The sequence below is a fragment of the Pseudomicrostroma glucosiphilum genome, assembly GCF_003144135.1.
Source record: "Pseudomicrostroma glucosiphilum strain MCA 4718 unplaced genomic scaffold BCV69scaffold_6, whole genome shotgun sequence".
Lineage (NCBI taxonomy): Eukaryota > Fungi > Basidiomycota > Exobasidiomycetes > Microstromatales > Microstromataceae > Microstroma > Microstroma glucosiphilum.
In genome coordinates, this window is record NW_020289918.1 from 905,231 (window position 1) to 928,834 (window position 23,604).

Consider the following 23,604-nt stretch of genomic DNA (forward strand, 5'->3'; position numbering starts at 1 on the left):
CACGCTCACACACACCACATACACACTCTACAACCATGGTTAAAGCTACTGTCATGTGAGTAGCGCGAGTGGGAGGAAGCGCAGCCGGCCTGACCCATGGCCCCTCGGCCCCAGCATGGCACTGTCTTAGCCGCATTCCGAGACTCGTTACTCCTGCCACATCTACTGTTCCGAAGACTGACTGGCCATATTGCCGACTCCTCTCCTTGTCATGATTCAGTGGTGCCGCTGGTGGTATCGGTACGTATCTCGAAACCGCGGCTCACATCCCCCGCTGCAGCACTGTACTCACACCTTAATCGCCCTCCTTCCGCATCTCCTCCAGGCCAGCCGCTCTCGCTCCTCCTGAAGCAGAACACCCTCATCACCGACCTGGCGCTCTACGATGTGTGAGTAGGGTGCTACATTGGAAAGCGCTTCCACGTACAATGCTCCTAACAGCAATCGCTCTCCCTCCTCTACCCTCCCGCTCCCATCGTCCTATCTTAGCGTCAACTCCCCCGGTGTCGCCGCTGATATCTCCCACATCAACACCCCCTCGGTTGTCAAGGGATACCTGCCACCCGATGGAGGTCTGGAGAAGGCTCTCAAGGGAGCTGACATCGTCGTCATCCCCGCTGGTGTGCCCCGAAAGGTGAGAGGAGCGGAAGTAGCATAGCGAGAGCGTGGGAAGCTGCAACGGGCACGGTCGACCAGTAGCAGGCCGCTAGTGGAGCGTTCTAAGAGCTGTGGGAGTCCGCTGCTTATGCTGACTTGTTGCAAGCAGCTGACATGCTAGGCAGGCGTAGGCGTCTGTGCGGATGACCTCACGACCACTCTCAGGAGCAGGGGCGGAGCGGAGGATGGACATCGATGGCATTTCCGAGACCAGAACTGACAGATATTTTCGGCTTCTGTTCGTCTCTTCAGCCTGGAATGACTCGTGATGACCTGTTCAACGTGAGTACAGGGCAAAGCCAAGGCATCCTTCGCCCATGGGACGCTTCGCTGACGTCCAATCTACGCCTGCTCGCTGCCAGATCAACGCCTCGATCGTCCGAGACATTGCCGTCGGCATTGCAGCTCACGCCCCCAAGGCTTTCGTCCTGGTCATCTCCAACCCCGTCAACTCGACTGTCCCCATCTGCGCCGAGGTGCTGAAGAAGAAGGGCGTCTACGACCCCAAGAGGTGAGTGTAGCGCAGTTGCAGCGCAGCTGGTCAGTTGTCAGACCGGTGACATTGACCACTGCGCCCGCTTCTTCCTTCCAGGCTGTTCGGTGTCACCACTCTCGATGTCGTGCGAGCTTCCACCTTCGTTGCCGAGGCAGCTGGTCAACCCACTGACTCTCTCAAGTTCAAGATCCCTGTCATCGGAGGCCACTCTGGTGTCACCATTGTGCCACTGCTCTCGCAGACCTCGCCATCCGTGTCGCTGGACCAGTCTACCGTTGAGTCCCTGACCAACCGAATTCAGTTCGGAGGAGACGAGGTCGTCAAGGCCAAGGACGGAGCCGGCTCTGCCACTCTCTCCATGGCTTTCGCTGGTGCCCGATTCGCTTCGGCTGTGCTGGAGGCAGCCAGTGGCAAGGGCAGCTCTCAGCCCGAGTACGCCTACGTTGACCTCACGTCCGAGTCAGGAGGCAAGGAGGTTGCCTCTGCCATTGGCGCTTCGCCCGCCTACTTCTCGGTCCCCGTCACCCTCGGCCCCAACGGTGTGGAGAAGATTCACGGTCTGGGCAAGGTCAACGACTACGAGCAGGGCCTGATCAAGAAGGCCGTTGAGGACCTGGACGGTAACATCAGCAAGGGTGTCTCTTTCGTTGAGTCCTCCAAGCTCTAGATTGCATGTCAGATGAACAAGAGATAGGATGGTCGTTCGGAATGGGTCAAATGGACGCACTGGAGAGGATGGCTTCAACGCTCGATTGATCGAGAGTGGAAGCTTCTGTATCGCTGTGGTCACGTTGTGTGCGATAGCAATGGATAAACAATAATATCACTATAGTCTTCCTGCTCCCTGTCGTCGTACTATGTGCAATTAGCGAGGGGCTTTCACTGTAGGTTCTGTCTCGTGTGTGGCATTCGTCAGAGTCACTCCTGTAGCAGCACCAGCGACCTACTCAGGCACCCGATCTCTCCCGAGTCAGGCACCCGTGTAGCTCGGAAGTCGGCAAGCCGAGACCACGAGTGGTGCCTGTGTACCTGTGCGGACGTACTGTAGACCTGAGCAGGCGTGACGTCTTCACAGGTCACATGGGGCGGGGACAAGGAGAACGTGCTGAGGGCGGGAGTAAATGAGTTCCGCAGTGCACGCTGGACCTGAGCTGAGCTGAGCAGGCGCGGTGAAAATTCTCTTCTCGTACCTGAGAGAAAACTCGCTCCTCTCCCCTCTTCCCTTCTTTACCACACCTCGCAACTCACAAGTTTACCCATCGCCACTGAGTATCGATTCACTTGCCCTTCAATGGGAGACGCTAGCTACATCTACACGACTACTGGATTGACGGGAAGGCCAAATTAAGACGGGGATCTGGTGAGTGAGTACATGCACAATCATCCCAGTACCATCTTGAGCTGAAGCTCAACACTATCACACAGGGATACGGCGTGACAACATCAAGCATGCACATTAGCTCGACCGATGCTCTACCTACAAGAGGGAGGCAACACCACTACCACTGTACACCACTGAGGTGAGTTGAGAGTGCACCACTCGACAAGTCCTGAGAGACCCACGACGAGGATGAGATCACTATTCAGCCACCATCGATACTCACATACTATACTGTTTACTTCTGCGTACTAGCTCGACTTAGCAACACCGCTACAGCCGACAGGCACTTCCACACGCCAAGCACGCCGAAGCACTCAATCCAACGTAGTCTTTCCTTTCGCAAGCCGTCACATCGACGATCTTCCGAGCACTGTACTGTACCACTGCCATTCATACGCAGGCTGCGAGCGACTTACTTCATAAGATCGTTCAACGTCGATGCTTGCACCTTGTGGAGAAGACAATGCCACTCGACACGGTCACGAGCTCTGCCGCTGGAAGTTCTATTGTGGCAAGTTCTATCGCTGCAAGTACTATCGCTGCAAGTACTATCGCTGCAAGTACTATCGCTGCAAATACTGCCTTTCATCCAGCGACGTCAAGAGGTCCTACGGCACCTGTGACTACCCTTACGCAGAAGAAGAAGAAGAAGACGAGGCCATCAAGGACTTTTATTGCTATGAGGACAATCGCAGCCGTCCTGACGCTACAGCGAAAGCCATGTCTACTCAGAACGCGGCAACAGAGTCGATTTTTATGCCTCAGTCGTGCGCGAGCCTAGCACAGAGTGTGACAGCGAGCAACAGGACCTCAAAGCTTTCGGCATACAAGGTGCAATCGGGTCGTACGGCAAACCTCAGCGTGGCTCAACTAATGAGTTCGCAATCTGTTTGCAGACGGCTTCTCACGGATGCAGAGGAGAGGAGGAGGATCGGGCATCTCACTCAATCAAGCCCGGCAAGAAAGGTGCTCAATCTCCCGGAGGAAGAAGGCCGCGTGACATTCACCACGACCTCCCTTGAGTATGAGCTGTCCAGCTTAGCTGAAAGGACAAAAAGGCCGCGATCGATCTACAAACGGGAGGGAGAGAAGGCCCCATTTCTCTAGAATGGACAACACAGGATATCTATTACCGGCCATGCAACAAACTCTCATCTGCTTATCGCCTGTCTTGGGGGTTCCACCCGGACATGAGCGAGGCCATTCGAGACGAGGTAGGACGCGCTTCATTTGGTCTAGTCCTCTTCTGGGGCGACCCTTCGGGACCCCACGAGAGAACTATCGACTGGGTCTTGAAGAAAATTAGTGCCCAGCTCAGAGGCTAGTGAGTACGATACATGACCACTGGTCGATCGCCTATCACCCTTGAGCTCACCTTTGCTGCCCATCTCATTTGACATTTCTGCAGCTGTATCGAGACAGCAGGCCAGAGCAACACCGAGCTCGAGACTTCCTCTGGTACCTCTGGGGTGAGTCAAACCATCACACAGGTCAAGCAGCCAGACCAGTGCTTTCTTGATGATGAATGACGGCCCTTGAAGTTGCTTGGCAGAACGAAAGCGTTCCCAGGCTCTTCGAGGAGGTTCGTCGATGGGCACAGGCTGGACACAACGCCATCGGCTGCAAGATCTGGCACTCGGACGATGCTGGCTTTTCGGTGCTCATCTTAGTTCAAGAGCAGGAGCGGACCGACTTCGACCATGCGACTGAAGCGATTGTTCGCCGACTTTGACGCTCAAGCAGTTACATCTATGCTGCTGGAAGTCGTACTACCACCCTCAGCACCCTTCTGGAACCATTCGCGCCACCCGCATGGTCACCCAGAACAAGGAGCCAGACGCGAGCTTCCTCGACAGCCGACGCGTCATTATGACTGCGGTTGAGGTTGCTTGGCGCAATGAGAGCCTATCCAAGCTCCTCGATGAGCTTCACCGGTGGTCTCAGTCTGGACGGAACGGCATCGGCTTCAAGCTCTGGCTGTCCAAGGTTGCTGGCGCCTCGATACTGGTATTCGCTCAGTAGCGCGGCGGAGAGCAAGTCCGGGTGTGGAGGTATGGAGCGGAGGCCGAACAGGCTTCCGTACAGAGCAGGAGCGTGGTTATCGAGTGCCACACACCGGCCGTCGTCCTGCCAGCCGCCTGGTTCTGTCTGGACAGCGGTTTCGAAGAGCTGTCAGAACGACCACCTCGTCCTGTGATCTGGTCTCTATCCGAGCTGGCATTGCTTCTGCCCATCCTCAAGACTGAAGACGATGCGGAAGGTCTGCCGGCCGAAGAAGCAAACCCCGTCCTGGATGAGTTGGAGGCCAATCGTCAGAGGATGGAGTTCCTCTACGCACAGGCCGAGGTCGACGACCTCGTCGTTGCCGAGGGTCTCGCAGAGGAGGTCAGGGAAGAGCTTCTGCAACCCCTGCGTGACAGATTGGCGCTCAAGAGGAGGCGTTGGGAACGGGTGGATATGGCGCGTCGGCTCGGACCCTGAGCGGTTAGGGTGCTCCCTGCTCCATCTTGTCCCCCCACTTGTCGTTGTTCCGGAGTCACCTCTCAAGATCATTGCTCGCTCTGTGTCGGAACGCAAGCCATCGGACTCAAGATTTGCACTCCTCAGATGGTGGGGCCCATTGTCGTCTTGCTCTTTGATCTCTATTGCCCTCCCTCCGCCCCAGTTCAAATTGAATCGAATATGTACCAAGGCCGACGCTTTGTGACTGGACTTCCCCTCTCGGCTCTCCACGGAGATCGGCTCAAACATATCCTTTCGCTCGTTTCAAATCAAATGGGGACACCGAGTGTCTCATCGCGATTACTGAATGTCTTGTGCGACCGTCGAATTGGTCTTGTGTTTCAACGCACTATATGAATATCGAGTACACTGTCAGGGAGAGCTAACACCACAACATCGGGCGGGTGTGACGTCTGCATTTCCGACCGTGTGACCCTACCATTTCGCCTTGACGTGAGCATGATCCTACCTATGACTGAGGCCACTACCGCATTCCCTGTGGACTGTACAATACCTCTGCTCGCTCTCCCGTACAAACCTCCCTCCACACTAAGGGCGCGCGCGCTCCCATGTGCTTCCGGCCGCCACGAATGCGACAACTCGACCTTTGAGAGTACTCATCCCTTAGCCATTATACGGTCTTGTGTGCGACCTCTGAGATACAAGACCACGATGGCATCAACTCCACCCTTGACTCTCGCAATCTCTACCCCTCCGACAACCCCCGCTTCTCTCGTCTCCGTGGGTCCAGCTGCTAGCAGCATCCTCTCCGCCCCTCAAATGCCGCCTGTAGACCCGGATGTCATGAACTCCCTTTCGAGAGATATCAGAGATGACCTAGGTCTGAATAAGTCAAGTCCTGCCAAGAAGAGCTGGGGTCCCGTAGAAAGCGAAGACGGTGCCTCCTTTACGACATCTTCTTTGGAGGAGGAGCTGTTGTGCTTGGAACAGAAAGCGAGGCAGGCAGCGCTCAAGATACAAAGTGGAGTAGAGGCCGGGCCCATCTCCCTCGGGTGGGCCACCATGGACATGTACGAAAGGCTCGTCGGGCGCCTTTCCAGTGCTTACCGCTTGTCGTGGGGGCTCTCTCCGACTATGGAGGTAGCCGAGCATGAGAAGGAGGGTAGTGGCAGCTTTGGACAGGTCCTGTTCTGGGGGGATCCATCTCCCATGCATGAGCAGACCATTGAATGGCTGCACGAAAAAGTGTCAGAACAGCTCAAAGGATAGTGAGTATCATGCCACTGTAGCCACCACACGGCCAAAAATAACGTGCTGAGCATCGCTACTGCTTTTGCTTATCGCTCACCCAGCGTTCTCCACGCTGTTCGGAACCAAAGGACAGAGCTGACCGTGACGAGAGGCTCCGCACGGACCCAACGAGAGGTCAAGACGGTCAAGGAGCCTGACAATGCCTACCTGGACAGAAAGCGGACGGTCGTGACAGCGCTGGAGGTCGCATGGAGCAATGAGAATACCGCACTGCTCCTCGATGAGGTTCACCGATGGGCTGACTCTCACCGCAATGCAATTGGTGTCAAGCTTTGGGGTCCGACGGCCCATGCCGGCCCCTCTGTCCTCCTCCTGTTACAAGCCAGGGACTCGGCAGAAGTGCAAGTCTGGAGGCACGGAGCACATGCTCAACGAGCCTTAGTGCTTGGCCCTTGCCGTAATGTGGCCGCTGTTCTGGAGCGTCCTGGTCCGGCTGTCGTCATCCCTGGCGATTGGTTCATCAAGTATGGCAAGAGCCGGCAGACCATCCGTGTTCCTCCTCCTGATGTCGTTTGGTCTCTCTCGGTACTTGCGGCCCTGATCCAGGAAATGGTTGCGGACGTTGTGGCGGACCGAAGCGAGGGTAGCGAAAGGGAACGTATGCTCGAAGAGAGGGACGCCGATGCACTGGAGAGGGAGTGTCGCCTCACAGAATTGGAGTTAAATGACATCCGGCTTGCGGTAGGCATATCCGAGACCCTCAGAGGACAGCTAGTAGAGGAAAAGGAAGATATGCTGGCCTTCTGGAGGATGGAAGCAGCAGATGCCAGGTAATAGGGATTTGAGTGGGTGTATGAGTCGGCAAGAAAGGAGTAGGGAATGCTACCTGTCCTCCCTCTTTCGATTCTCCTTACTCCGCCCTCCTGTCGATATTCTCCATTTCCACTTTTCCCTCGACTATGTGATAAGATCGAATGTTTCTGACTGCGCTCTTTTCAACAGCTCCGCATACCAAGCCTCAAGTGCCAGCACGTCTTGATGCGAATTGAAACGTTGAACTCTTCCATTGCAATCACTGAAGTCCCTCCGCAATTGTGAGAAGCCTTAGCTCGAACAAGATTTGCGACAGAGGTGATTGGCTTCTACTGCACTGACGCCACTTAGAATGCTTTTGCCGCCTCCACAGGAATGACCATTCGCGCGCCCACCGTACTTTACATCTGCTTCCGGCATCCGGGAACCCGACGCTCGCTCCTGTCTATCTCTTCTCTGACTTTCATCATCTATCTGTACGACTTCGACATAGACTCACGATGACTTCAACACCTCCTCTGACCCTGACAGCGACCACCACGCCTCCCACAACACCTGCTGCGCGGGTCGAACTTGTCCTCGGTGTCGGCGACTCCATGCCCGCCGTCTCTACAAGTGATGACACAGCGTCACCACCTCCAGAGGCACATGCTGGCCCTTCCACCTTGAGTGTGACAAGCTTTGTGCCCATCTTGACAGACGGGTCCCAGGTCGAAGCTGGCAGCTTAGATCTTCTCGCACAACTGGCCAGGAACCTCAGCGACGACTTGCGGTTGACACAAGCGAGCCCCCTCAGGGCGTCCTGGGAAGCGGTCGAAGATGAAAGTGGAACTTTCTTTAGCACGAGGTCTTTGGAAGCGGAAGGAAGAGTTCTGCTAGAGAGAGGGAGACAAGCAGCGCTTGAAGTGCAAGGCGGGCTCAAGGAGGGTCCCATCTCGCTGGGCTGGGCCACGAAGGACATGTTCGAGCGGGTCCAGGATGACCTCTCGAAAAGCTATCGCTTGTCATGGGGCTTCTCCCCAAATATGACCACGTCCATTCGAGACCAGGGGGAGAGTGGTGTGCTCGGACAGGTATTGTTTTGGGGAGACCCCAGTCCCGAGCATGCAATGATCACCACTTGGTTGCATCAGAGGGTCGTAAGGCAACTGCGTAATTAGTGAGTTGAATACGACACCAGCGTAGCGGCAGGCCACACCAGATCATCGCTTGACCTCCGCTACTCGGCTGCTCTACCGGCCCCACAGTGAAGTCGAAGCCGGCAGGGACTCCAGCACGGAGATCACGGTCACCAGAGGCACCGAACGGGCAAGAACAGATACGACCCTTGTCAAACAGCCGGACGAGTGCTATCTGGATGCAGCGGACGTTGTCTTCACTGCTGTCGAGGTATCATGGAAGAACGAGAACGTGGCACGGCTTGTCGATGAGGTACACCGCTGGGCAGAAGCCGACTGCAATGCCGTTGGTGTCAAGGCCTGGGACTCGGCAGCAGGTGCTTCTATCCTGGTCGTACTTCGAGCGAGAGATTCAGATCAAGTGCAAGTCTATAGGCATGGAGCAAAGGCACAGGCAGCTCTGGTCCTTGGCACAGCAAGAAGTGCCGCCCTCGTCATTGAAAGCCCTGGCCCTGCCGCTGTGATCCCTGGGGAATGGTTCTGCAGGTCTGATGATGAGGAAAAATATGGCGTCCCGCCTCCTCCCGTTGTCTGGTCGTTGTCGGCCCTTGCAGCCTATATAGAGCACCTGCAGGCGAACGCGTCAGAACAAGGAGAGGACGAAGAAAGACAACGCATCCGACGAGAGAGAGCGGCTTCATTGAAGCAGAGGCAGTGTCGTTTCTTGGAGATAGAGATCGACGATGTTCGGCGCGCCGAAGGAATCTCCGAGGAGCTGAGGCTGAGGCTACTGGCCGAGATGGAGAGGAAGCTTGCGGGCAAAAGGAGACAATTGGCGTTGGAAGCTGGAAGAGGATAGGCAGCCGACACGGTAGTCTGGGCGGGTTTGGGATGGGAGAGGGGAGAAAACGTTCGTACTGTATATCATTCATCACCTTTCCCTGTTCTCCCCCTCGATGTTCCTCACATGATCTTGTTGCTTCAAATTGATGCACTGGGACATCACCATCACAGATCTCTCGTGAGAAGGTGAGAGGAGGTGGGAGATGTGGCTGAGTAAAAGAGGATCGGGACTTGACATCTGTTTCAGTCAGTCAACGCCCCCGGTATGAAGCGTGGATCCGCTACGACGATGCCCTCTCATGAGCTTTTACACAAGGCGCACATATGCAATCTGATTGATGAGAGGCAACTGTCTGTCCGCCCAGCACGCAGCATCCAGCGAGACTGTCGAGCGATTCTGAGAATCAGTACAGCATCGGGTATTGCGAGGCAGCACAACATGGCAGGGGTTTCTCTGAACCTGTGCTCTCTACTTGTGCTCTCTATCGTATTTCACAATCCTACAGCGCATCCACGGGGAGCACTCTGGCTGACCGTGTTCATATTGCCAGCGGAGAAGGTCGAGGAGGGGACGTTAACGATCGGTATCGCCAAAGAGGGAAAATTGATCTACCGCTGCTGTATTGCACCGGTACAACTGCAATGCGGGCTCGCAATATAGTAAGTCCACTTCCGGCACCCAAGCACGCGATACATTAGCATTTTTCCCTCTTTCCTGCCTATCTCTTCATGATTATCATCGACTACCACTCAACGTCCTCAACAAAGAAGAGATTCTCTTACAGTAGTGCATCGGTAGAAAGACCACAATGACCTCGCCTTTGCCGATGGTCCCAACGGAACCAAACGGTCCTCTCTCACCCACCAGCTCGAACGGCAGTGCTCCTCCCGATGAAGGCCTCTTAGCCCTTGTTGAGATCACAGAGCAAGCATCTCGTCACATCTCTCAAGAAGGGAAGGGGGAGGGCCCGATCTGTCTGGGCTGGATCACAAAAGACATGTTCAACAATCTCACCAATGGAGAATTCTCCCCTTCATGGCGTCTCTCCTGGGGACTGTCTCCTACAATGGGTGTGGCTATCCGAGAAGAGGGGGCGCAAGAGGGAGGTCAGGAGATCGTTGGTCAGACGTTGTTCTGGGGAGACTCGACACCTTCCCATGCGAGGACCACCGCTTGGCTACATTCTAAGGTGTCGAAACAGCTTCGATACTAGTGAGTTGGGTGTACGATGCGATGTCCTAGGGCGTAGACACAATAACGCTGACAACCACTTCTGCATTCCCCTGCTCCATGGCTTGCATAGTCTGATCGATTCGGCGGGCAGCACAACGACCACCATCGGCTGGGTCGACGTAAACGACAAGGAAGTAGCTCTGCTTAAAGAGCCAGACGAAACCTACGTGGATCGGGGGGAGCGCATTTGCACCACGATTGAAGTAGCCTGGGCAAATGAGAATCTCACCCATCTCCTCGCTGTAGTCAGCCGCTGGGCAGAATCAGACTCTAACGCCATCGGGGTCAAGCTGTGGTACTCGTCTCATGCTGGAGCCTCTATCATCGTTCTGACCCAGGCTAGGAAGTCGACACAAGTGCACGTCTGGAGGTACGGCTCAGAGGCCCAAGAAGCAGTACTATCTGCCGACGGGAATCAGGCCGCCGCTACTACTGTAGTGGAGCACCCCGGGCCGGCAGCTGTTGTACCTGGTGAATGGTTCTGCTTAGCTGCTACAAGCAGAAAGACACGGGGAACTCCTCCCCCACCCGTCGTCTGGTCACTGTCGGCACTTGCCGCCAACGTAGAGCATTGGCAAGCACTTGGTGCGCCAAACCAGCAAGATGAGAGACAGGAACAACGCGTTGCTGCAGGAAGATCTACCACTTGGGAGCAGAGAAAGAGTCGTCTCTTGAAGATGGAGATCGAAGACATCCGACAGGCTGAAGGTTTATCGGACGCTCTGAAGGAGAGCCTCCTCGCCGACCTGGAGGAGGAGCTCGCAGAGAGGGAGGAAGAGCTCGCCGAGGAGGGAACTGCGTACCGAGGAGAACCACTAGCTCTGGGAGATGAGCGAGAGTAGGCGATCTAGCCTATATGCTAGCGGATGAGTGAAGCGAGAGAATGGGGCCTGTTATCATTCCTATTCCACTTTCACTGTACCATAAGACCTATGCTCTTGAACGAAACATGACGCTTATGCAGATTCGAACCAGAAATACCATGCAGATCCAGTATTGTACGTGTTCGGGAACGATTTGCTCTACAACGACTTTGGCTGGGCGCACTGCTACTTGTACTGTGCCTTGCTTCTACAGTATTCACTTTTCTGACAGAGCAGAGTACAGCACTGACCAGTCTGAGCGGGGCCGATTCGCAGACGGCGACGACAGACCGCAAACCGCGAACCGGCAGGGGAGCCAGTCAGGCAGACGGACAGTCTGTGAGCAAACGAACGAACGATGCTACGAAGGGATAAGGACGATAGATTGAAGCTGGAGGCGTCTAGATGATGACGAAGAGGATACTATACTACTACTACTATCGGATCGGAGTGGAGGGAGCGTGGTGCTCCAGTCAGCTACTGAAGACTGGAGACTGGTAGCTGAAGATTGGCTCTTAAATTGGGTATATACGACTTGACTTGGGTGATAGCCGGAAGAGTCAGAGGCCTTTGTGAAGCAGGCTACTTCTACTTCTGCTCCGCATCAGCACCTCCTCCAGTCTTTCCACCCTTTCCACTCTTGCTGCTGCTACCACCGCTGCCCCTTCCTGGTGCATTTGGGCGATACTCGAATACCCGCGAGAGGAATGAGTCATAGTTGGCCTCGAGGTCCAGGTCTGCTGGATTCTTGCTGCTGTTCCAGCGATGGCTGTGAGAGTAAAAGGTAGGCAGGAGAGGTATGTGGGTATGGGTGTCATCTGGGATGATCAGAACAGAGATAGTGTGGTGGGAGAAGGCTGGAGGATGTACGGTACTCACGCTCTGAGGAGTACTCGGTACTTTCCAGGTTGTAGCTCGATGGTTTGGCCTGGCTGATCAGGCGAGTCGAGGTAGCGTGACTGTGCAAAAGACGAAGAAAAGGGCAGAGCTCTCAGCTTCACTCCCATCAGGTCAGCAGCTGCAGGCCATCTTTCTGACTCACCAGGTAGGCAGGGTAGAAGCCAGTGGCGTCAATCGACCTCGAGGAGATCGAATTGCGAATGATATCATTGTCCGCATCTAGACGTCCTACCACTGGGACGTCAGCGATCTTGACGTACTTCGAAGACTTAGGTCCCGTCGCCTTGCTCTCGCCAATGCCGTTGCCACTGCCACTGCCACTGCTAGTGCCGCTGTGGCTACTGCTGTTCAAAGCTGCCACCGGTTGGCCGGTGAGGGCAGGGACGCCCCTGCTGCTGCTTCTCGAAGACGGGGGATCAGGCGGGAATTCAGAGAGGAAGCCCTGCCTACTGTCAGGATCGTCGATGATGGGAAGCGTAGGCTGATAGTCGATATCGGCAGCCACAACGTCGATGTAGAGCCTTTCGGAGGGAGTCTGAACAACGTAGGCAAAGAGAGGCATACTTGTCTCGTCGCTCTCGTCCAGTGCCCAGACAGTTGTGTCGTTGGTGATCTGCTCTTTGAACCCAGGCGTAAAGAGAGCGGGCAGGGAGGTATTGTAGGCGCTGATGCCCGACTGGAGAGCCGGGACACTACTGAGCACACCGGCGATACCTCCGTAGGGCACTCGAGCCTCTTCAGCTCCTGAGCTGATACGGATGTAGCCAGAGTAGAGGTTCCATCGAGGTGCTTGAGTCGGAGGAGTAAAGACGAGACGGACTGTGCGAGTAGCGTTGGGTGCTGAGGAGAAGTACAGAAAAAGGTGTGATCAGCCACCTGACACTGCTATGAGAGCTAACCACACTGCATTCGAGACTTACCTAGCGTGATCGTCTTGTGTGCAATGTCAACATGAGCGGTCTCCTCATTCGCATCAGGGGGATTCTTAAACGCCATGAACGAAGGGTCCTTCCTCTTGAGTGGTGCTCCCTCCTGCAGTGCCCAGTAGCTCTGCGCAGGCTCATGATCGATAGAGTACGTCTTCTTGGTAGTGCCTTCATTCTTGATGCGAAGCTCCTGGTGGAAGATGCGCTTGCTCTGGCTTGAGTCACCAAAGTCAAAGCTCAGAGGCAGAACATCCGTCTCGGCATTGATGGCGGCGGTGATGTTGACGATGCCACCTCCGAGGTGAAGTGTCTCGTACTTGCCGCCAGCACCGCTGGTAGTGACAGCAGGATATCCATGGTGAACAAGTGCTTTGCGAACCTTGGCAGGCGATGCGTTGGGGTACTTGTTACGGTACAGGGCAACGGCGCCAGCAATCATTGGTGATGACATCGAGGTGCCCTCCAGTACGCCGAGCCTCACTGGCTCAGGCAGGGTACTCAGGATCGAGCCGCCGATGCCGGTGACGTGTGGCCTCATCTGACCTAGGTTCGAAGGACCCATGCTGCTGAAGTTGCTGATCTCTCCGACGTCCTTGTTGGGTATCTTGTCAAAGCGGTAAGGCTCTCCTGGGCTGATGGATGCGATCAACTCTCGGTCTGTGACGGCATTGAGCAGCGCTGCAGCTGCGTCTGCTTCGATGATTCCTAGGAACATGTCGAAGAAAGAGGGGTTGAAGTAGGCTCGTGGTCTGTCGAGGTAAGAAGAGAAGGGTGAGAGGTGTCAATTGGGTGTTCCCTGACGGTGTCTGCAGTGCTTGAAAGGTAGATGGCGAGGAGCGAGGCAGCAAGCTCCCGACTGGCTCACATCGAGACTCACATGGTGTTGTTGGCCACAAGGATCATCGTTCTGGCGCCCTTTGCTTGAAGCTCCAGAATCTTGGTAGGCACTGAACAGTCACCACGATAGACGATAGGTATAGTCTTTGACAGGTCTCCAACATCATCGCCGAGAGGTAGACATGCACTGGAGGAATTGGCGATGAAAAGTGGAGTAGGTAAATGTCTAAGCGTGAGCACAAATGGAGACGGAGGAGACTCACTCGAAGCCAGGGTTACGTCCTGCCTTGATCGCCTCAGGTGTGAACCAGACAGGTAACTCTTGCAGTAGCAAAGTGTCGTTGTAGGTCCAGGAGATGGATGTCTCAACGACTACGGTGTCAGTCCTGTTGCCGTAGATGGGCCTGTCTACCACCAATGGGATACCCCACAGGTCCTTGTTCTCAGCACTAGCCACAGAAATGACATTGTCTCCACAAGCGGGACATCCGGAAGAGAAGGGGCCAAGACTACGACTATTGCCGGCGCTAATGACGACAGGGATCTGGGCACCCAAGCGATCTCTGCGGGAGGAAGGACGGTTCAAGTGAGCAGAGGGTCAACATGAGCAGTGCTTCCACCTTACTCACGCGGCAATAGTGGTTGGAGCACCAGGCCATTCACCAACGGTGCCGAAGCTACCGTTGACGATGGTACAGCGCTTCTTCTTGGCCTGTAGGAAGGCGTCGATGATGATGGAGTCTCTGGTGGCCCCCTCACCGCAAGGGAAGGCACCAATCGAAACGACCCTGGCGCCAGGCGATGCACCGACGAAGAGATCCGAGTTGTCGGCGATGATGATGCCAGCGACGTGAGTGCCATGGAAGCTGGTGAGAGACAAATGAGTGAGCAGGGGGCAAGATACGCGGTCACGACGACGATCGAGGTCAACTCACCAGGTCTCCTCTGTAGTAGGAGCAATTTTGGGCAGGGGAGTGGGAGGAAGCGGATTTTGACTGTCTGGTTTCTCGAAGTAGTAGACACCGCTGTCGATGGGGCAGCCCTCGCCAAGACATGCGCCCTTGGCACCACCATTGAGGAAGGGGTTGGTATAGTCGACTGGAACGTCGATGACACACACTAGCTCGCCCTGTCCGAGGTTGCCAAGACGATGCTGAATGTGGATGCCCTGTTGCACGTGAGGTGGGTATTCATCGAGTTGTCCAGTCTGCTTGCGACGAAAATGCGAATTTGCAGTCGAGGCATTCCTTCGGGGAGAGTGTGCCATGTTGTGTCTGACGAACGGACGGTCCTTGATCATGGTGCCGGCTGATTTGCTTCGCTCTCCCTCGTGAGCATGCGAAATGAGACTGTCGCGCCAGGTGTTTTGGACAGAAGTATGGTTTGATAACTTGTTCATCACCATCATTGCCATTTCGGTTAGATGAGAATCGCTCGGGGCATCTTCGGCTCTCTTGTTGTTGGAGGCGGCGGGTCTCATGAAGAAGGAAGCTCCCAGGAAGACATCGTGGAGATCGTACTCGAATTGATGCTCGACTTCCCACTGGGGGTTCGCCGCTTTCAAGTCTTTGTAGAAGGAATCGAGGTGAGCCTAGAAAGGGCATGGAGGGAAGAAAGGGCAATGGGAGTGAGAATTTGCTTCTGTCCAAACTATCGGCAAAAGGTCGAGCTACTCACTTTGTAGTCCTGGGCACTGACTTGCTTGGGGTCAAACTCAACGATGTAGCTATGCGGAACGAAGCGTCTTGCCGGAGAGGAAGGGAGGCCGGCATTCAAGGTGCCAAGAGCTTCTCGACCGCTTACGAGGAGTAATGTCTGGGAGCAGAAGATGATTAGGCAGAGCACAAAGCATTGGGTGAATGAAAGTCGGCCCATGGTGTAGGCACCACGCCTTTGAGGCAGTGGCTATGGTAATGACAGAGATTGGGAAGAGTGTCCTCGTAGCTCTCAGAGTACGACGAAGGGAAGGGGAGGGGGAATGTGTGGGGCAAGGATGGGGGTGGTGGAAGTAAGGTGAGGAAGGTAGAGTTGATTATACTTCATGGGGGGAGGCGTGGTCCAAGGTCGACGTCGGGTGAAGGTGGGCTGTTAGGCACAGATGCAACTCGGCAGGGAAGTAGAGTGCTTCTCTCCGCCCCTGCATGGCCACTCCGTCCTGCACCAGGCACAGAAGCTCCATGGTTATCCGGCGACAAGATGAAGTGACCAAAAAGGCCGAACTTTTGTGAGCCAGAGGCCGTGTCATGGTCCACCATACGACCACGCAAAGAGGAGTATCACCTTCGAAGTCAAGCTCGAGGTATTCACCCCTGTCACTGACATGAGCCGGCAGGTGGAGGCGGAAGCAGCAACGTGGCGCGTCAGGCAGGCTCCCACACGCAAACGCTCAGCCTTGAGGCCCATCACCGTTGCAACGCTCGCACTAGAACAGGCCGTGTTGTCCCATCTCAATATGGAGACTGTCTTTCGGCCGGCACATCGCTCATTGTGATTTGGAGCCAACATTGCGCAACCCTCGTCAAAAGACCTCGTACGCGTAGAGGATGCCTCTCGCGCAGGGGGGAAGGGAGCAGCAAGCCACACTTTGCAAGATTCCCCACGCCTCAGAATTGCCTTCGCCATGAACCTCACCCTCCCTGCTACCGGAAGTTCGACTCGGCAAGGCCCCTTTCCTGTTCCTTCCAGCCCGTCAGCACCTCTGTCTCTGTCTCTGCCTCTGTCTCAACCCCAGCGCTCGCGCCTCAACCTCGGCCTCTGTTCCTGTTCCACTCTCGGTCTCCGTCTCGGTCTCGGTCTCAGAGCCCAATTCCAGCGCCTGCCCCGCTCGCTCCGCTCATGCAGCTCCATGCACGCAGCGTTTCCCGCACCCCCGCCCCCTCTCGGTCTTTCGCCTCAGCTGAACGCGCCTCTTTCTCTCTCTCGTTCTGCCCAGCTACCAGAAGGGGCAAGTTGGTGCTCTCGAGGGAGAGGAACAGAGGAAGAGAAGAGCAAGAAGAGGAGAGCTTTAGATTGTGTGAGATGGACTAGGGGGATGTGAGATGGGAGCACTATTACTGTATTCGCGAGTCTTTTTGCGAGGCTGTACGAATGTGACTTTGAGAAGGAGGTCTGCACTAGGGGCATCTGGCTGTGGGGCGTGCGCATCTGGCCTTCCGCTCGGTGCTCGCTCAGAGGAGCGGTAAAGCTCTCTCAGGTACAGCAAGACATGGCTGCACTTAATTTGAAAGAGAGACAAAGAGGATCTCGCGGATTACAGTATTCCTCCTTCGTGCACCAAGAGATCTTCAGTCAGCGAGTCAGATGGAAGCGCGCCAAGTCCGTCAGACGTTCGGGATGCGGCTATAAAAAGGCCCTACACCTCTCAAGATCTTGAGAGGCTCTCAGCTGAAGTCTACTACTGCCCAGTGTCGGGTGAGCGACTAGACTCGAAGCCTCTCTAGACTCACAAGTCAAAAGCTCGAACAAGTGCGAGCCTCCAGGACTTGTCTCAGGCGCGGTACAGGGGATCAACTCACGGAAGCCCCCCTTTACACTCTTGCCGTCCTGAGAGCCCAAACCACAGTCAGAGGCACCATGTGGGATGTCAGCACACTTCTGTACGAGTAGAGAGCGGGACTGACGTTCAGACGGAGTCTGACTGAGCTAGAGCACTGTTTCTAAAAATAGATCATCAATGTAGAGACTGAGACTGTGTGCGAGGGGATGACAGGAAAAAGGCGAGGTCGGGGGACAGAGATGGGCCATCGGACGGAGCTTGGATCGTGGGCGATCGATAGGAATTACATCTGCCTTGAGGTCGAGGGGAGGCTGGGTGTGAGCGAACAAGGCACCTTAATGTGTAGATACCGTCGAGCGGCAGCTGTATCGTAGAGAGTGATTGTGACCATCCTCCGAGGTGCCGAGTATGTCAGAGGGCTGAAGGAGGAGGAAAGCAGAGACGGGAGTCAGTACGAGAAAGCAAAGGATCGGATCGAATAGAACCTCTCACGTCGCTGGACAGCATTGTAAAGGATACTACTGGCTCAGCTGCTGGAAAGCTCCAGGTAGGGACCACGGCAAGCATGGCCATACTTATACGCCCTAGCCTTCGACTACAGCTGGGAATGCTAGCAGGTCTTGTGGCAGGCCCAACCTCCGGCCATTGTATCGATCTTCTTGAACTTTCTGCAGCTATACTTGTGCTCAGACTTACCTTGCGTACCCTCAATGCGGACGATTTGAAGTTGAAGAAGCGGTCTCAGCACGAGGCGATACTGCCTGACATTTACTTTCAGCTGGGAGGAAAAAGCGAGTCATATGAAAGGGTGTCAGCGATGTACATTCACACTTCTACAATGGAGACGAGCTCATACTCACGGCTCTCTGTCCTTCGCGTCGATCAGTGAAGAGTACTGAGCTGATACACGCGTTGCATCTTGCCATGCCAGCATTCAGAGTCGAAAGCAGCGGAGTCTACCTTGACGACCGGTTCTACTTTGATTACCGATGTCTACATTGATTACCGATGTCTACCTAGATGATCGACCCATCTTGATGACGGATCTTGAAGAGATCCTACTTGTGCGATGAGGCGACGGCCTTGCCTTTGGCAGGGCGCTCCCTTGGCAGCAAAGGGCAGGGAGTTGGCGAGTTGAGGCATCGTTGCGGGGACAACGGGAGTGACGAAGTTCTAGGGCGCTTTCTGCAGCGGGGGAGAAGGGCCCAGATGATGTAGGGGTGTGTTAGCGCTGCACAGTAGAGTGTCAAGCATCAGTGAGCACTTACCTTGCTCTCTCTTCGTCGAGGAAGGTCATCGTGTTGTCTCTGACGATGTCTCCAAGCGCTTGAAGTTCTGCCTCAAGGTCCAAGCTTTGAGTCTTGTAGGCTCTGCAGTCTTGAATCGCTCTTGCAGTCTTTGCTTCGGCCGCCGCGATCCTTACGTCGGCCTTCTCCTCAATTTTTGCGATGGTGAATTCTAGCCTTCGATGTTGACTTCGGGTTACCTCTTCCAGCCTGGCGACTTCGACCTTAGCAAGATCGAGTGTGACGGGCGGTGGCCACGCCACAGCAAAGCCGAAGCTGTTGGCCCCTGCTGGTGCGGCCACGGTAGGGGTAGAGAGGGAAAGGGGAGGAATGGGGCGGAGCAGAGGATTCCGATGGGAGTTGTCAATATACTGGGGTGATAGATCACTGTGTTGACCAGAGGCAAAGCCATCCAGCGGATCCCTCAATGTATCATTGTCCGCTACCCCGATCTCCCCAGATCATCTCGAGGCGTCCCTTGAGACTCAGACTTACCTTTCAGCGCATGGGGAGCTTTGGGGTGTTCCAAGCACGGGGAGAGGAGCGAGCTTGCGCTTTTTGTTATTATTGTCACTAAGAGACGAAAGGATTGGAGCGTCAGCGCTGGATCCAGTGTGAATTGAAGTACAAAGACCTACTTACTGATCATTGTCCGGCTGAAGGTATGACATCGCATTGATCTTGTCCATCTTGGTCTTCAGCGCCTTGTGCTCTTTTTGCAGGCGATCCAGCTCGCTCTGAGCGGCTTGGTGCTTCAGCTGCCACGCCTTAGCATCGGCGCAATGGGCAGGCGCCCTGGGCATCGTGAGAGATGGAAGTGAGGATTGTCAGGGGGAATGGGCGACCAGGGAGGGGAGGAGAAGAGGAGCGTGCGAGATGAGGCAGTAAGGGGGGCAAAAGAAGCGACCGAGGGGGGTGGACTATATGCCTCTCTGCCTCATCTATGGAGTAGCCTAGCCTATCTGGCGGCCTCGTTAGATTGCTAAAGGCGGACAGTGGTGCTAAGGTCAGCCCTGATCCTACCGTCGACGGTGGGTTGATGGAAGGATCTTGTCGTTGACTCACGTTGAACGGCATGCTTGCGCAAGAGCACACGCAAAGGCCTTGGATTAGATGTCAGGAGACTTAGCTTAGTGTAGTGGTGATTAGATGAGTCGGAGTGAGGTTGGATAAATGGAGTGATGAGTGGATGTAGAGTAGTGCTGATTAGGTGGGGTGAGAGGGGGGATAGTAGATGTAGACGGGTGGAGTGAAGAGAGGGAGTAGAAAGCAAAGAGGGGCGAGTCCGGACCTTGAAGGCGTGCCAGGGGACAAGGGCGGGTGTGACCATGTCAGCAACGGCGGCTCAGGGCGCGGCAGAGGCTCAGCTCAGCATTGCTCCCACAACTGCCATGCGCACGTCTCCTCTGCGGCGCGGCTCCGAGCGTCTTTGCTGGTGGGAGTGAAAAGTGGTGGGGCGCGCGGCTGCAGCTGACGTGATCATCATCCCCACTCCTCTTCACCCCCTCTATGCGCCCAAGGCATCGACTACTGTACTCCTCGTCCCACCATACCTTACCACTGCCCTCCCCCACGTACACTATCACCCGCTCCCTAATAGACGCAGACTCTTCCTCTTTACCGTACCCCACCTTTCTCGCAAAGCACACTAAATTCAGCCCTAATCTCGTCAACAGACACATAAAAATCAGCGATAACTTCAAAAGGTGAGTCCTGTGGCTTTGGGAATGTCTCAGGCAATGAATCGCCCTGACATAAATCACTTTTCTTCGACACTCGTCCCCACATACTGCGTGTCTCTGTTTTCAGTACTCTACGATCACTGTACTCATCGTGGATGCAGAAGCCTTGACCGGCCAGCTCTTGCTTCGGGCCACTGAATGAGCTGACCTACCAACAGACGTCTACCATCGCGAGTCGTCGCATCGTACCGGTGAGGCGCCTTCGATAAACGTGCTACTCAGAGACGAGCCAGCCTCTCACCAGTCCTCTCTTCCGACTGTCGTGGATACAATCCACAGTCAATCGATCTCCTGCTCTCGCACGCGCCCTGCTGCCTCGAACTCAAGCTCCTCAAGGCCAGCGCCTCATCCCGGAGCATGAATACGAAGGCCTCAGATGTATGCGGGACTACTGGCGCCGCGAAGCTGCTCGCATTCGTCGCGACTACCACTGGACAAGAGACGAGGCGGAGAGACAACGAGGTCAGGCGCACGTAGCAAGGGAGGAGGCCGAAAGCTACAGGCGTCAGCGAGACGAAGCGTATGCTTTTATAGAAGAGCATCGAGACGCTGCCTCTCGCTTTCTCTTTGTGCAGCACGAACGGCTGCCTGGTCCTGGGTACGTCATCCCGAAGGGTCACATTGAAATCCTGGCTCATTGCTTACGCGATTTCTGACTGTCCATCTTCGTCAGCCTTCCTCGCTCGGATGGACCATTCTCTCCCCTTCGCTCGCCATTCGGGGGCCCTCATCGCACACATCGTCGCACGCCAGCCGATCGACCCTGGGCCAGCTCTCCTCCTGGTTTCCCCTCGTCCATCACTCGCCAGTGGGATCGCACACGGTCACAATGATGTCACGAAGACAGCAGGTACTCGTACACGTCCGCCGGCGTTGGCATAAACCCACACGCATTCCCACTATCACATCCAAGCTACCGGAACAAGGGTCCAGAAGGGCAGTGCGCAGCCCTTAACACTTCACCTCAAGGCCCTCGTATACTATACAGCACTCTCTTTCGACGTGTGCTCGACCGGCATTCACGCTGTCTACTCATGCGACATTGTATCGAACTTTGCTTCCTACTGTCGAAATATCGATGGTGAAACAGTCTTTGATCGCCTAGACGAATACTCTGAGACACTTTGTCCTTTTGTACGACAAGGGAGTTCTGACTCTGCCTTCCCGTTGATAATGTATGTAGCTCTAGCCGTTCGCCGTGCCTTTGCTGTCCTGTCCTTCACGAATTGAATCTACTATGAACAACCACTGTACTGTACTGTGCTGTACATGTTCGAATTCCTTCAGCAAGTAGGACGGAATACAGTGTCCGTTAGCGCTGGTTTGACGTCGGGTTCATCGCATGATGAGAGAACTTCCGAGGCGATGCTCTAAACTGAGATGAAGATGGCTACAAGTCAAACCCTTTGTAAGCCACCGCTCGACGAACCTAGACTAGCCTGAAAGCGACACCCAAGATGCCACTGCAGGCGTGAGCCCAACAGCTCATCAGCAGGAATAAGGGTTGGCCCTTCATAAGGAGACTGACTGAGCTACGGGAGTGATCTGACAGACATACTAAGATGGCGTTGCAAGTCAAGGTTATGTGGATTCACAGTTCTAGTGAAGAAGAGGAACATGGAGTACATGGGGGAAGTGTGCGTAGCTTCGTTCATCTACCGCCTGAAGTCCTGAGTGTCTTACGAGCGGTCCCAAATGTCCCCCTCCGCTCAATGGCATGCGTGCACCTCATTAGCGATGCGAATTCGAAACAAGGAACCATGGGAACCAGTGTGTGGCTGGGAGTCATGGGTACGGAGCGTTGCGGGTAGTCGTGGGCTTTTTCCTCCACCCTCCTGTTGGTGTCTCTTCACTTTGTGAGTCTTCTGAGGGTCAAAGTGGCCTCGAGCCGGATGCTTCTCGGTCTTGATGGCATCGCTGGTGTTGCTGAAGCCACGGACCACTGCCGTAACCTTGCCTTCACTTGGGTGCTGCTTGTGAGGCGAGAGTTCAGTCTGCTGGAATAGCAAGAGACAGACTGGGAGGGCTACGAGGCATTGAAAAGCGACGGGAGGAGAAGTGTCGTAGAATGTTGATCCATACTGAAGTACTTATGTGCTCGCTTCCTGAGGCAATTGTCCAGCCGCAATCGGCACTCGCTTGCTGGTCTAGTTGAACTGGTTGACAATGTTGGCCACATTGCCGAGAGGCCTTGGAGGACTTCCTGCAGTGCCGGTACGTTGCTGTAAGATCGTAATCCCAAGAGGTAGATCAGCAAGAAGGACAATAGTTGACCGTTGATGACCAGGCAGTGTGATGTTGAAGGGTCGAGTGTTGTGAGTCAACTTGTTGAGTGAGAAGGGGACCGTTGGTCGGTAGGTGTGTGTGTCGAGGAGAGGAAGGTGATCATGGACCGATGTGGAGAATGCGCATGGGGAGGGAGAAGGAGATAAGGATTTCAGTCAGTACAGACGGTCACTGGAGTGTATCGATGATGCCTCCACCGCCAGACAGCAGCGTCAACTCTACTGTGGGCTCAGCTGCTTGGAGGGCCGAGGGATCTTGCTGGGTTAACCCTCCCTCGCACTCGGCTGTAGATGGCAAGACTGGCAGCAGGTGGGCCGGGATCGCCACCACGCGTTATCCTGCCGGCTGCGCGCTACTAGGGCTCGTACTCTCCGGCCAGGGTGCCTGACGCTGAGCCTGATGATGAGACAGTGCTCGTGGGTTGATGTGCCTCTGAGCTCGAAAACCATCCCCAGACAATAGTGTGACGGTCTACGCTGGTTTCGCCGCTTGGAGTGTGTAGCACTCGGCTATAGATAGGAAGGCTAGCATCGGCGAAAGACGGACGGGCCGATGCCAGCCCTTCCAGAGAACCATCCCCCCACGCTACCTTCACCACAGGACTCAGAACTCACCTGCGCTGCTTCAAGATTGTCCCAGGCTGTGGAGGGGGAGACGTGATCCTAGCGCGCTTGCCTGCAGGGTACGAGGGTATAGGAGTGCGTTAGCATTGCACAGTAGGAGGTGAAGCACAAGGAGTACTTACCGCACCGGTTGGTCTTTGTCCGCAAGGATCACGGTATCCTCCAGCCGGTCTTCAAGCCGTCTGCACTCGTCTTGGTAGTAACCAGCGCGGGACATGTGAAGTGGAGGCAAAGTGTGTTCTTTTCGCTGCTGCTGATGAGCCGATGATAGCGGTAGAGAGGCTGAGGGGGAGAGAAGGAGTTTCCAAGCCTGCAAAAAGTGTACGGTAAATTTGTCTTGTATCGTATGATGACTATGTCCTCCTGTAAGTGCGTCAAGACTAGTGAGT

General features: G+C 55.1%; 8 protein-coding genes across 8 annotated transcripts; 7 read left to right on the forward strand and 1 right to left on the reverse strand.

Annotated features, from left to right (window-relative positions):
- The first annotated feature begins 9 nt into the window (after positions 1 to 9).
- Positions 10 to 1,980, forward strand: BCV69DRAFT_282711 (malate dehydrogenase). The gene is made up of 7 exons (XM_025492449.1): positions 10 to 55; positions 221 to 240; positions 326 to 389; positions 490 to 634; positions 910 to 939; positions 1,020 to 1,168; positions 1,250 to 1,980. The coding sequence occupies exons 1-7, from the start codon at positions 36 to 38 to the stop codon at positions 1,818 to 1,820; spliced, it is 999 nt and encodes a 332-aa protein (XP_025348382.1). The 5' UTR covers positions 10 to 35; the 3' UTR covers positions 1,821 to 1,980.
- A 992-nt stretch (positions 1,981 to 2,972) lies between these two features.
- On the forward strand, positions 2,973 to 3,641 carry BCV69DRAFT_298994 (hypothetical protein; the record flags this gene model as incomplete). Its single annotated transcript, XM_025494283.1, has 1 exon — positions 2,973 to 3,641. One exon carries the CDS (start codon positions 2,973 to 2,975, stop codon positions 3,639 to 3,641), a length of 669 nt encoding a protein of 222 aa, XP_025348383.1.
- An 83-nt stretch (positions 3,642 to 3,724) lies between these two features.
- On the forward strand, positions 3,725 to 5,390 carry BCV69DRAFT_308174 (hypothetical protein; the record flags this gene model as incomplete). The annotated part of the gene is made up of 5 exons (XM_025494702.1): positions 3,725 to 3,858; positions 3,943 to 4,003; positions 4,087 to 4,251; positions 4,299 to 4,541; positions 4,620 to 5,390. The coding sequence occupies 5 exons, from the start codon at positions 3,725 to 3,727 to the stop codon at positions 5,013 to 5,015; spliced, it is 999 nt and encodes a 332-aa protein (XP_025348384.1). The 3' UTR covers positions 5,016 to 5,390.
- On the forward strand, positions 5,391 to 6,543 carry BCV69DRAFT_190852 (hypothetical protein). Its single transcript, XM_025489614.1, has 2 exons — positions 5,391 to 6,265; positions 6,377 to 6,543. Coding segments are annotated over exons 1-2 (771 nt in total). The 5' UTR covers positions 5,391 to 5,495; the 3' UTR covers positions 6,378 to 6,543.
- Positions 6,544 to 7,429: 886 nt separating this feature from the next.
- BCV69DRAFT_282715 (hypothetical protein) lies at positions 7,430 to 9,142 on the forward strand. The gene is made up of 2 exons (XM_025492450.1): positions 7,430 to 8,220; positions 8,309 to 9,142. The coding sequence occupies exons 1-2, from the start codon at positions 7,562 to 7,564 to the stop codon at positions 9,036 to 9,038; spliced, it is 1,389 nt and encodes a 462-aa protein (XP_025348386.1). The 5' UTR covers positions 7,430 to 7,561; the 3' UTR covers positions 9,039 to 9,142.
- Positions 9,143 to 9,730: 588 nt separating this feature from the next.
- BCV69DRAFT_282716 (hypothetical protein) lies at positions 9,731 to 11,129 on the forward strand. The gene is made up of 2 exons (XM_025492451.1): positions 9,731 to 10,235; positions 10,327 to 11,129. The coding sequence occupies exons 1-2, from the start codon at positions 9,832 to 9,834 to the stop codon at positions 11,096 to 11,098; spliced, it is 1,176 nt and encodes a 391-aa protein (XP_025348387.1). The 5' UTR covers positions 9,731 to 9,831; the 3' UTR covers positions 11,099 to 11,129.
- Positions 11,130 to 11,707: 578 nt separating this feature from the next.
- Positions 11,708 to 15,657, reverse strand: BCV69DRAFT_277256 (subtilisin-like protein; the record flags this gene model as incomplete). The annotated part of the gene is made up of 9 exons (XM_025491143.1): positions 11,708 to 11,888; positions 11,999 to 12,078; positions 12,162 to 12,838; positions 12,940 to 13,694; positions 13,823 to 14,008; positions 14,046 to 14,345; positions 14,412 to 14,648; positions 14,718 to 15,373; positions 15,460 to 15,657. The coding sequence occupies 9 exons, from the start codon at positions 15,655 to 15,657 to the stop codon at positions 11,708 to 11,710; spliced, it is 3,270 nt and encodes a 1,089-aa protein (XP_025348388.1).
- A 4,849-nt stretch (positions 15,658 to 20,506) lies between these two features.
- On the forward strand, positions 20,507 to 21,555 carry BCV69DRAFT_282720 (hypothetical protein). The gene is made up of 2 exons (XM_025492452.1): positions 20,507 to 20,904; positions 20,980 to 21,555. Exons 1-2 carry the CDS (start codon positions 20,687 to 20,689, stop codon positions 21,137 to 21,139), a joined length of 378 nt encoding a protein of 125 aa, XP_025348389.1. The 5' UTR covers positions 20,507 to 20,686; the 3' UTR covers positions 21,140 to 21,555.
- Positions 21,556 to 23,604: the final 2,049 nt, after the last annotated feature.

Coding starts and splice junctions, on each gene's coding strand:
- BCV69DRAFT_282711 (XM_025492449.1), top strand. CDS start 36: ATGGTTAAAGCTACTGTCAT. Junction 56..220: donor ATGGTTAAAGCTACTGTCAT/GTGAGTAGCGCG, acceptor GTCATGATTCAG/TGGTGCCGCTGGTGGTATCG. Junction 241..325: donor TGGTGCCGCTGGTGGTATCG/GTACGTATCTCG, acceptor CATCTCCTCCAG/GCCAGCCGCTCTCGCTCCTC.
- BCV69DRAFT_190852 (XM_025489614.1), top strand. CDS start 5,496: ATGATCCTACCTATGACTGAGGCCACTACCGCATTCCCTGTGGACTGT.
- BCV69DRAFT_282715 (XM_025492450.1), top strand. CDS start 7,562: ATGACTTCAACACCTCCTCTGACCCTGACAGCGACCACCACGCCTCCC. Junction 8,221..8,308: donor GTAAGGCAACTGCGTAATTA/GTGAGTTGAATA, acceptor CCGGCCCCACAG/TGAAGTCGAAGCCGGCAGGG.
- BCV69DRAFT_282716 (XM_025492451.1), top strand. CDS start 9,832: ATGACCTCGCCTTTGCCGATGGTCCCAACGGAACCAAACGGTCCTCTC. Junction 10,236..10,326: donor TCGAAACAGCTTCGATACTA/GTGAGTTGGGTG, acceptor TGGCTTGCATAG/TCTGATCGATTCGGCGGGCA.
- BCV69DRAFT_282720 (XM_025492452.1), top strand. CDS start 20,687: ATGCGGGACTACTGGCGCCGCGAAGCTGCTCGCATTCGTCGCGACTAC. Junction 20,905..20,979: donor GAACGGCTGCCTGGTCCTGG/GTACGTCATCCC, acceptor CATCTTCGTCAG/CCTTCCTCGCTCGGATGGAC.